Source organism: Chlorella variabilis (assembly GCF_000147415.1).
Source record: "Chlorella variabilis unplaced genomic scaffold CHLNCscaffold_7, whole genome shotgun sequence".
Lineage (NCBI taxonomy): Eukaryota > Viridiplantae > Chlorophyta > Trebouxiophyceae > Chlorellales > Chlorellaceae > Chlorella > Chlorella variabilis.
The window spans coordinates 437,322-447,843 of record NW_005435081.1 but is presented as its reverse complement, the minus strand read 5'-3'; the positions used below and the strand labels follow the sequence as shown (position 1 = coordinate 447,843).

The following is a 10,522-nucleotide window of genomic DNA, read 5'->3' as shown; positions in this document are numbered from 1 at the left end:
GCCCCCCCCCCCCCCGCCCCCCCCCCCCCACCACCACCACCACACACCCACAACACATCCACACACACCTGCAGCAGCACGCTCGTGTCCATGTGCTTTTTCAGCGCAAACTCGTTGTACACAGAGGCCAGAGAGGGCACCGTGATGCTGCCTGCACGGATCCACACACACATACATATACACAAATGTTATACATATATGTAAGAGACGCCGGGGTGGTGGTGGTGGTGGGGCAGGGGAGCGTTTGTCGGGCGGGCCGTGCAGGCGGCTTGCCAGGACAAAACACGCCTCACGTGGTACAGCAGACCACAGCCGGCAGGGGCAGAGCAGATCACAGCCAGTGGCAGGCAGAGGCAGCAACGACCCCGGCAGCGACGGCAGCCCCGGCGTCCTGGGCGGCCCGCCCGGGGCGCGGCCGCCCACCGATCGTGTACAGGATTGCCAGCGGCGAGAAGACGTCGCCGCCGCCGTCCTTGCCGCAGTAATTGAGCTGGTTGACTGCGGTGAGGCGGGCAGGCAGGCCGCGGAGAGGCACAGGCAGGCACGGCTGGGCTGAGCATAACGAGTCGCCGCTGCGCAGGCAAGCGGGCGCTGCTGCCGCGCGGTGCCAGGCAGGCCGCCACCATGCATGCGGGAGAGTGAATGGGATGGTCGGACGGGCCTGCGGCGGCCCCTATTGTTTAGACGCGCCGCTGCCCAGGACACCCGTCGCACCCGTGATGCCCGCCACCAGCAGGAACAGCGCCTCCCACTGGTAGATGTTGAAGGAGCGGTTCATGACGCTCCTCAGCAGCACCGCGATCACAAGGATCTGCGGCAGGCAGGAGGGGCAGGAGGGGGAGGGGTGCGTCCAGGGGAGGGGCCAGCCAGAGAGGGGCGCACCCCACAACCGTAGGACGGGGCGCACCACCGCCACCGCCGCCACCACCACCGCTCCCCACCACCGCCACCGCTCCCCAGCGCCGCGCCTTGAGGTTGGACAGCATCTTGGCGGTGGTGGGCTTGAAGTAGAGCTGCATGAGGAACTTGAGGTAGTTGTTGACCTGGGGGGGGAGGGGGGCACAGCACAGCGTGCACAGCATGAGCACAGCATGAGCACAGCACGAGCTAGGTCGCATGCTGAGCCTGGCGGGCAGGGCAGCAGGGACCCGGCACAGGGCTGTGTGCCCAGCCCAGCAGGGCGCCGCCCGCCACGAGGCCCTCCCTCGCCCCCCTCACCGCGTACAGCGCTGCCGGGATGATGAGCAGGTGGTTGTGCCGCGCGTCCCGCACAAACGCCCGCCAGCTGCGGTACATGGGGGTCCCCACCCGCCCCGTACCCTGCACCACCACGCCAAACAGCACACACCGCGCTGCGGTCAACTTGGTGAGCTGCAGGCTCCCCACGGCCTGCCCCGGATGCGGGCGTGGGCCCCTCTGGCGGCTAGGATCATCCGCGGCGGCAGCAGCAGGCTGGCTGCAGGCATGGCAGCGGAACCAGGTGCGCCCCCCAGCCCAGCCAGCCAGCGCCGCCATGCTCACGTAGGCTATGAGGGTGCCCAGAGCAAAGAGCGTCTTGGCCGCCTCCACTAGCAAGTTGACTGCGATCGGGCTGCAGCACGGCGGCGGCGGCGGCACGGAGGGAAGAAATACTGGGCGCAGCGGCAAGCCCGCGAGCTGGCCCGCCGCGGCAGCACCGGCACGCCAGGCCCCTCCCTGCACCTCGTGCAGGGGCGCGGGCATGCTTGGCGGCGGCGGCGGCAGAGGGGCATTGGGCAAGCCAGGTGACATGCTGCTTGCCTGAAGGCGTAGTGCCCTTGTGAGTCTTTTGCCATGTGCACCAGCACCGGCGCAAGGCCTATCAGTGTGCAGTCGCCCAGCACCAGCCACACCTGCGGCGGCAGGGATGGGGTGAGGGAGGGGACTTTGCGGGGGGACAGGCGGGTGGTCCATGCTTGGGGCGAAGCTGCCAACCACAGGCGCATGGCAGGCCGCCGCCCGGGTCCCGCAGACCCCCCACCTTCCAAGCGGTGCTCTTCCTCTGGGCCTGCCGCTTGTGCGCCTCCTGGTATGCCAGCGCCACCGATTGAGCCTGCAGTCCCAGGGTTGCACGCCGCAGTCGGCAAGCGCGCAGGCCAGGGCAGCAGCACCGCATCGAGGGGCAAGTGGAGCTGCGGCGGTTGCCGGCGCGGCTCGAGGCGGTTGGCGTGGCATGGTTTGTGCGTTTGGCACACAGCTGAGCCCACAGCTTGTATGCAACCCAGACATGCAGCAGCAACAGGGTGGGGCCTGGGGCCTGCCCAGCAGCAGCGCACCGGGGGTTGCAGCGGCGGCGGCGAGCCACCGCTCTCGCCGCCGCCGCCGCCGCCGCCGCGGTGGTAGGCGGGTGCCGCGGGCACTGGCCCGTAGCGGCTGACCGTGCCCGGAGGTCTGGGTGGGCGATCCTGCTGCATAGCTGCTGCAACGCCTCAGGGGGTCGGCGGCACTGAGCTAGTTTGCTGCACTCGCGCCCCTTCCTGCTTGGCTGATAAACATGAATGAAGCTCTCAACGCTACACTGTAACTCATGCGAGCGGGTTCAGCCTGCTCCGACGAGCCCAGCCAGGAACTGACTGCAGCAACTAGAGCCGTTGCAACCGCAGGCCAGCGAAATAATAAATAGTCTGATCGGAGAGAACACGACAATGCAGCATCAGGCTGCATGAACACATGTGCACTGCCGCACAAACCGCCGCCGCCGCCGCCCGCCATGCTGCCGCCACTCTGAGCATGGGGCGAGTTCGCAGTCATTCCTGGGCCCGCTAGCTGTCTTGTTTCAGCTGGTGCTCACACCGTGCATCCCTCTGCTTGCTGTGCAGGCAGTGCACCTGTTAAGCCGTTTCATGGTCAGCGGCACATCCTGTCCTGCTGCCCACCTTGCAAGGTTGCTACGTGTGCACGGCCGATGGAGGCCTGCGGACTGGCGGTGCCATGCCCTCGCTACAGGTTAGGTCCGGGTTACATGTGAACCAGATGTGGTTGCGGCTGTGAGAGAAAGGTAGGAAAGCATGTTGGTTGGGTATCCTACTCAGGTTGCAGGGAGGTCAGAGCTACGGGCGCCCCAAATCAGGGGCGGCGTCAGGTGTCAGTACATGTCAGACGAGGAAAGAGGGGCCTGCCAGTCTGCAGGTGAGGAATGGTAAATCGTTGGAAAATGAAGGGCATGAGTTGCCCTTCTCCTGCTGGTTCATATGTGTGCAGATCTATGTGTGTGCAGATCGCCTAGGGAGATAGCAAGAGAGAACAGGCACGGAAAAGAAAACAGCACAGCAAAACACAAGCAAAGGCCAAATGCCGGTGGGCAGGCCACGGGCGAGCCAGCATGCCAACAAATGCAAAAGTGATTGCTGCGGTCGACAGGAAAAACTAAAACAAACACGGTGACAAAAGATGACATCACGATGAAGCCGAGCAGCAGCTGCTCATCCACTCAGCAGCAGCAGCCACGCCGCCGCCAGCGCCAGCCCGGCCGCCGCCAGCCGTGCCCGCGCGCGCGCCGGCGCCGCCGAGCCCGGCGACGGCGGCGGCGGCGCCACCGCTGCAGGGTCTATCTGCCCGGCATCAGACACCGCCGTCTGCGTGGAGCCGCTGCTGATGACGGCGCCGTCGCCCTCCACGGTGCGGCACTCCACGGCCATGCTGCCTGTCATGTTGATGAGCTGCCCGCTGGCGGCTAGCACCGAGCAGTCGGGCCTGGCGCCCGGCGGCAGCGGCGGCGGCGAGGGCGGCGCTGGCGCCGACGCGGCCTCGCTGATCACCATCTCAGGCTCCTGGTTGCGCGGCCGAGAGGCGCCGTCGTCGCCGCCGCCGCCGCCGCCGCCGCCGCCGCCGCCGCTGCTCGTGTTGCTGCTGCTGCCGCCGCTGCTGCTGTTGCCATCGCTGCTGCTGGCGCTGCTGCTGCCCAGGCCCAGGGCACTGTCCCGCATGGTGGACAGCACCTCCCTCCACTGGCTGCCCTTGATGGGATCCATGGACTGAAGCTTGGGCAGCTGCGACAGCTCCGGCATCGGCCGCAGCATGGTGTCCAGCACCAGCAGGTGGTTGCCGCAGGCCTGCGCAGGGCAGCGGGGCGAGGCGCCGGGGCGTGGGCTCCCGCCTTGCTCGCGGCAGCCACAATGCACGCCTCCCAGAGCGGAAGGACACATGGGCGGGGTCACCGGCGGTCGCAGCCGCGCGCGCCACGCTGCCCGGGCAGCCTCCCGCGAGGGCAGAGCGCTCCCCTTGGGCTGTGTTGTGCTGCTGCGGCGCGGCGCCACCCACCTCCTGCTCCCGCACCACCCTGGCGTAGTTGTTGGGAGCCATGCCGCTCACAACATACGCGCCGCCGTTCTTGTCTATCTGCACAGGCACGGCAGGCCGGGCGGCGCGGCCTGCGCTGAGCAGCAGCGCAAGGGCTGGGCGCGACGGAGCAGCGCCGCGCCGGCGGCATCGTATGCGGCGTGCAGCGGCAGCGCCCGCAGCCAGGGCGCCGCTGACGGCAGCAGGGCGTCCACCCGCGGCGGCGGCGGCGGGCGGCGGCGGCGCCTCACGTCCACTTTCAGCTGCGGCTCATTGACCGAGGGCCCCAGCGCCGTGATGGCCTCAAACCGCTGCGCCAGCTCCTCGGCGCTGTAGCCATGTGAGAGATACTGCGGCGGCAGGGGGCGCATGCACAGGGGGGGCATGGTGAAGGGCAGCCCACCCAGCTCCCTTCCCATCAATGCACTACCAAGCACGCCCAGCCGCGAGCGCCCGGCAGGCCGGACCCCTCTGCGACTGCCCACCCTCGCCCTCGCCCTTGCCCTTGCCCTCTGCTTCAACCCAACCATCCTCGCACACACGCTTCCCGCACCTGATGGTACAGCAGCAGCGCCGGGAAGCCGTCCTTGAGGGACTGGAGCTCCTCGGGAGTCGTCCCATCTGGCACGCAGCACGCCAGGGTGGCACACAAGCGGGTCGGATGCCAGCGATGCGGCAGGCGGCGGCGCAGGCGCTGTCCCCCCAGCAGGCTTCCCCCGCAGCCCCGGCATGCCGCCACCGCTGACAAGCATGAGCACTGCGCCCTGGTCGCTAGGCAGGCTGTGCCGCTGTACTGCTGTACCGCATGCATTCCCCGCCTGCCCCGCCAGCTGCCGCTCACTGAAGACGGCGTGGAAGGCTGCGTCTGTGGGCGCCAGCAGCGTGAAGTGGCGCCGGCTCTTCTTGCCAAAGGGGGTGAAGAAGTTGAGGGTGGTGAGCTCCTGCACCGCCACCAGCATGCGCAGGTCGGGCGCCCCCTTGGCCAGCTCCCAAAGCGAGTCGCCGCAGCTGCTGGTGCCCTGCGCCTTGCTGTCGTCGTCCTCGCCGTCCTCCTCCGCCCGGCTGCTGCCGCTCCTCAGGCTGACGCTGGCGGCCGCGGAGGCGGGGCCGAAGGCAGCAGGTGGCTGCAGCAGGGGCACAGGAGGACCAACCCAAGCGTGATAGGCCGCGGCTACCGGCGGCGGGAGAGGCGGGGTGTAGGAGACACCTGGCTGGCCGGCTGGCAGCGGGCGCAAGCGGAAACAGAGCCGGGCAGGCGGCCTCACCTCGGCACACAGCGCATTTGCCGGGCCAGCCAGCAGCGGAAGCAGGAGGAGGATTGTGTGCAAGACGGCATGTGCCGCTGCCCGGGCTCTGCGGCCCATACACGACCTCTAATTCGGCTGTGATGCTACCGCATGGGGAAGGGGCGGCCGTGCCGCAGCCTGCGGGCGAACCCTTCCTCCAGGACACTCAAACACGGAGCTTGCAGGCCCGGCTGGCAGGTGATCAGCTGACTGTGGACCGGTGATCGCGTGGAGTGGCGTGCCGGGCCAAAAGCTGCTCTTGGGGCCCACTGCTGAGTGGCAGTCGAGCTGGCAGGGAGGCCTAGACTCGTCTGAAAGATACAGTGGCATCAGCTGCTTGGTCGCTCTCCAGAGCTAGGGGACACGCTCAGGGCCTCCCCCACCCTCTATGCTCTGCAACCAAGTTTGCCACCCGGTGACGCTGCTGAGCCCCAGTCACGCGGCTAGAGTCGACGCCATGCGTACCATTGCCCTGCTAGCGGTGCTTTTGGCGTGCGGAGGTGTGGGCGCAAGGTTTGTGATCGAAGAGGGCGGTCTCAAGGTTGTGCTGCCGCCCGAGGCCAAGTCGCAGTACCCCAAGGGCTTCGACGTGGCCCTGGCCAACTTTGGTGAGCGGCAGGCGCGGGAGCGGGCGCGGGCTGGCCGGCGGGTGGGCGCGCCAGCACGCGGCGGCGGGTGGGCGCCAGGCCTACGTGCGGCGTGAAATGCCGCCCACCCTTTGAGGTCCACCACTTGCACCGTTGCGTGTCTGGGATCGCTTGCTGCTGCAAGCACCGCCTTGCCCTTGCCCTGCTGCTGCCCTCATGTGACCGCCGGCTGCGTCCAACGCACCCCTGGCCCACCGCCGCTTGCTCCCGCACCTGCAGGCGCTCCACGGTACGGCGGCACGCTGCGGGGTCGCCTCGTCTACGTCGACCCTGATTACTACTCAGACAAGCACACCTGCTCCCCGCCCTGCGTGTTTGCCTGCCAGGACTTTGGGGTGAGGCAGCGGGACCGTGCTGCAGCGCTGGCGGCGGTTGTGCTGTGTGCATGTGCGTGCGTGCAGGTGTGCTCGCATGTGTGCGTGTGGTGAGGGACTCAGAAGCCGCGGGGAGGGCAGCTGCGGCGCGGGCCCCTGCGCGAGCAGGGCTTGGCAGCGCTGGCTTGGTGGCGGGCTTGGCAACACACACACACACACGCACGCGCACGCCATCTGCCGTGCCGCACGCCCCACCTTGTCCCACCCCTCCCTCCTCTTAACCACGCCTCCTGCAGGCCGCCACGCCGCCGCTGGACCTGCGTGGCGACAGCCAGGAGACGTATATCATGCTGGTGGACCGGGGGCCCAACGCGCCCGCCACGCCCTGCAAGTTTGCTGAGAAGGCGAGCTGTATAAACTCATATTCTTTTTTGTACTCATAACATTCGGGCGGGCGGGTTTGAGGGTTGGGGGCAGCACAGGGGCGGCTTGAAGGAGCAGCGCCCGGCGCCCGCCTGGAGCGCCTCCTCCCCGCAGCCCCGGCACGCTGCCGACCCCCAGCCGCCGTCCCCGCTCTTCTCCCGCCCGCAGGTGTGGAACGCGCAGAGCGCGGGCGCGCGGGGTGCCATTGTGGTGAACTTTGAGGACAAGCTGACGACGATGGAGGCACCCGATGACGACGACGAGGCCAGCGTGAAGTTCCTGACGTGAGGCAGGGCTGGCTGGCCTGGCCTGGCCGCGGGCATGTGTAAACGTTGGAGAGTGTGTGTGTGTGTGTTTGGAATGTGTGTGGCAGGCGTGGAGGAGCACCGCTGCCTTGCGTGAGCGCCTGTGCGCGCCTGCGGCATGGGCAAGCGGCCATGGCTGTGTTGGCGGGGCGGGCCGCGCCGGCTGTGCACGCACCTCCCAACCCCCGCCTCGCCTGCACCGACCTCACCCCACCACGCACCCATCCCACCCCCGCCGGCCCGCCCCGCAGCAACATCACCATCCCCGCCACCTTTGTCACCAAGTCCACGGGGGGCGCGCTCAAGGCGCTGCTCCAGGGCGGCGCCGCGGTCTATGTCTCGATGGATTGGACAGACATACTGCCCAAGAAGCAGCAGGTGGGGTGCGGCTGGGTGCGCCTGGGTGTGGCCGGGTGTGAAGCTGTGGCAGGGGCGGGGACGAGCAGGCACAGGTGGCACAGGGAGCAGCCTGCGCGTGGGTGTGGCTGGGCTGGGCAGGGCGGGCGCGGGCGCGCGGCTGGGCTGGCCGATAGGACTGGCCTGGGCGTTGCTGCACGCGGCAGCGGCCGTGCGGTCTGGGCATGATCCCGAGCAGAAGCATGGAACGGACGCGGCGGCCCCCCAACTTTCGTGCCTGCCCCCTGTCCTGCCTTGTCCCGCCTGCTGTCCCGCCCCGTCCTGCCCACAGGTGTTTTGGGAGTTCTGGACCAACTCCAACGACCAGTGCGGCCCCATCTGCGACGTGCAGAAGCAGTTTATAAAGCAGTTTGTGCCGGTGGCCAAGGTGGGCGGGTGTGGTGGTGTGGGTGAGGGTGGGCCTGTGCATTGGCAGGCAGGGCGACGCTGGCAGGGCAGAGTAGCTGGGAGCCGGGCCGCGGCTCGGGCTCGCGCCGCCGCGCCGCGCCGAGCCAACCCGCCCACCACCACCCGGCCTGGGGCCCCTGCGCCGGCGACCCTACAGCCTGCCGTGCATGCGACCGCCACCCAGCGTGTCGCGCTGCGCTGCGTGCTGCGCTGCGTGCTGAGCGCGCTGCTGTGCCCCGTGCGTCGTGCCCCAAGCTGCCCTTGTGCTGTGCTGTGCTGCGCTGTGCTGTGCTGCTTTCCACCCGCAGGAGTTTGATTCCCACAACTGGACCGTGTTCACGCCGCACTACATCGTGTGGATCTGCCCCCCGCTGTACCGCACCAGGTACCGCACATGCACCGCGCGGTACCGCATGCTTTCGCTCGCCGGTCCGCACAAGCCGGCCACGCGCGCCGGCTGCCCGCCGGCTGCCCTGTGGCTGCCTCTGCGGGCTCGTCGGCCCTGGCTGGGGGCTCCCCTTCGAGAGACCCCTTTGCAGCCGACCCCTTGTTCCCTCGTCCCACCCCCTGCCCTCCCACCGCCTGCTCCAGCCGCCCCCCTGCCCCGCCTCCCCCGTGCAGCGACGAGTGCCGCAGCCAGTGCATCCGCAAGGGGCGCTACTGCTCGCCAGACCCGGACGGCAACCTCACGGCAGGCTACTCTGGCAGCGATGTGGTGCAGGTGCGTTGGCTGTGGTTGGGAGTTGGAGGGGCAGGGGCAGGGCAGGGCGGCGCTGGGGTCCTGGGGAGGGGCACGGAGAGAAGGGGATGCAGCTGCGCCCATGTGCTGAGCCTCTCCCCCGCCTCGCCGCTGTGCTGTCCTGGCTCGCCCCCGTCCCACCATGCCCACCAGAACGCACCACTACCAGCATCACACATGTATATTCACCCTACTCCCGCACTCCGCTGCGGCCCCCTCTGCCCACCCAACCCCTCTCCCCCCGCCTGGCCCCTCCCCTCCCCCCACCTCCTCTCCTCTCCTCCCCTCCCCTCCCCTCCCCCCCCCGCAGGAGAACCTGCGCCAGCTGTGCGTGTTCAAGCTGTCCAGCGAGGCGGGGAGGGCGTACCTGTGGTGGGACTACGTCACTCTGTTTGGGGAGCAGTGTGACATGGAGAGCGGGCAGTACGGGGAGGAGTGCGCGCTCAAGGTGGGCGTGGGAGGGAGGGAGGGAGGTGCCAGGGAGGGTTCTACAGGGCTGTGCTTGTTTGTGTTCACCGTTCGCAGCCTGCATGCCCGCACAGGAAGCTGCGGCGCAGGCCCTTAGGGGGCGCGGGCGGAAAGCTTGGGCGGGTGCGCCCGGCCCGCGCCTGCCGCGGCCCCGGGACCCCGCCCCCCGCCTCCCGCGCTGCGCGCTGTGGAGGGTGCCGGCTGCCGCTGCCGGGTCAGCTCTCGTCCCGCCGCGCCTGCAAAACCCTGGCCCTCTGCCCATCCACCCATCCATCCGTGTTTTCTGTGTGTCCGTCTTTCCGTCCGCAGGTGTTTGACCAGGTCAACAAGGACGGGTGGAGTAGCCGCTCCGCGCTGCAGGGCTGCATCGGGCAGCAAGACGCCGACGCCGACCAGCCCATCATGGATGCCCAGCTGGCGGCGCAGAAGGGGGATGACAAGACTGGGGAGGGGGAGGTGAGGGGGTCGGGGTGGGGCTGGGCGTGGCAGGCAGCAGGGGGGTGGGGTGGGCGTGGCAGGCAGCAGGGAAGGGGCGGCACCTGGAGGGGCCTATGAGGCAGAGGGAGGGCCTAGGTGGCAGAGGGAGGGAGGCGGGCATGTGCAGGGTCGTGCAGCACATGCAGCTGAGCCATGCCACACCGCCACACCTGTCCTCCGCCTTCACACACATTCACGCACACGACCACCATGCACACGACCACCACCATACCCAACTTCCCTCCCTGCAGGTCTTCATCCTGCCCACCATCCGCATCAACAGCGTGCAGTACCGAGGCAAGATGGCGACCGCAGAGGTGCTGCGCGCCATCTGTGCCGGATTCGCCGCGGGCAACACGCCAGAGACGTGCTCCAAGGTGGGGGCGGGCCGGTGGTGGGGAGGGTGGGGGAGGGGGAGGCAGCGGCAGCAGGCTGGGTGGGAAGACGGGGAGGGAGCGGCAGGCTGGGGCAGGCCAGCCCGCGCGTTGCGGCGTTCCCCCAGCCCCGCCGCGTGCCGGCACACACCAGCTGGCACCACAGCCTACCTACCTGCCTTCTTTCTTTCTATCCTCCCCCCTCCCGCAGGCCGTGGACGATCCCTGCATGCAGGGCGGCAAGGGCTACCAGGAGTGCTCTGCCCGCACCGACGGCAAGACGCAGGCGAGCTCCGCACTCCTGCTCCCCGCCGCACGCCAGCAGCTGCGGAGTGCGGCGTGCCATGCCTGTCCGGCTTGCTGCCAACAGTCCCCTGCTGCCACAGATC

General features: G+C 68.9%; 2 protein-coding genes across 2 annotated transcripts in view; one reads left to right on the top strand and one right to left on the bottom strand.

Moving 5' to 3' along the window:
- Nucleotides 1–1,296, bottom strand: part of CHLNCDRAFT_22063 (hypothetical protein) — a gene marked incomplete at both ends in the record, with an annotated part of 2,240 nt that extends 944 nt beyond the window's left edge. The window contains 5 exons of the mRNA XM_005848581.1: nt 69–151; nt 424–498; nt 715–811; nt 951–1,043; nt 1,219–1,296. Of these exons, the coding sequence (XP_005848643.1) occupies nt 69–151; nt 424–498; nt 715–811; nt 951–1,043; nt 1,219–1,296 (426 nt within the window). The remainder of the gene's footprint in view (nt 1–68; nt 152–423; nt 499–714; nt 812–950; nt 1,044–1,218) is intronic.
- A 4,743-nt stretch (nt 1,297–6,039) lies between these two features.
- The window catches only part of CHLNCDRAFT_144184 (hypothetical protein), a gene marked incomplete at both ends in the record, with an annotated part of 6,262 nt that continues 1,779 nt past the window's right edge, over nt 6,040–10,522 (top strand). The window contains 12 exons of the mRNA XM_005848786.1: nt 6,040–6,190; nt 6,449–6,564; nt 6,840–6,896; nt 7,135–7,250; nt 7,523–7,649; nt 7,960–8,055; nt 8,384–8,460; nt 8,697–8,796; nt 9,125–9,262; nt 9,592–9,738; nt 10,011–10,136; nt 10,345–10,472. Of these exons, the coding sequence (XP_005848848.1) occupies nt 6,040–6,190; nt 6,449–6,564; nt 6,840–6,896; nt 7,135–7,250; nt 7,523–7,649; nt 7,960–8,055; nt 8,384–8,460; nt 8,697–8,796; nt 9,125–9,262; nt 9,592–9,738; nt 10,011–10,136; nt 10,345–10,472 (1,379 nt within the window). The remainder of the gene's footprint in view (nt 6,191–6,448; nt 6,565–6,839; nt 6,897–7,134; nt 7,251–7,522; nt 7,650–7,959; nt 8,056–8,383; nt 8,461–8,696; nt 8,797–9,124; nt 9,263–9,591; nt 9,739–10,010; nt 10,137–10,344; nt 10,473–10,522) is intronic.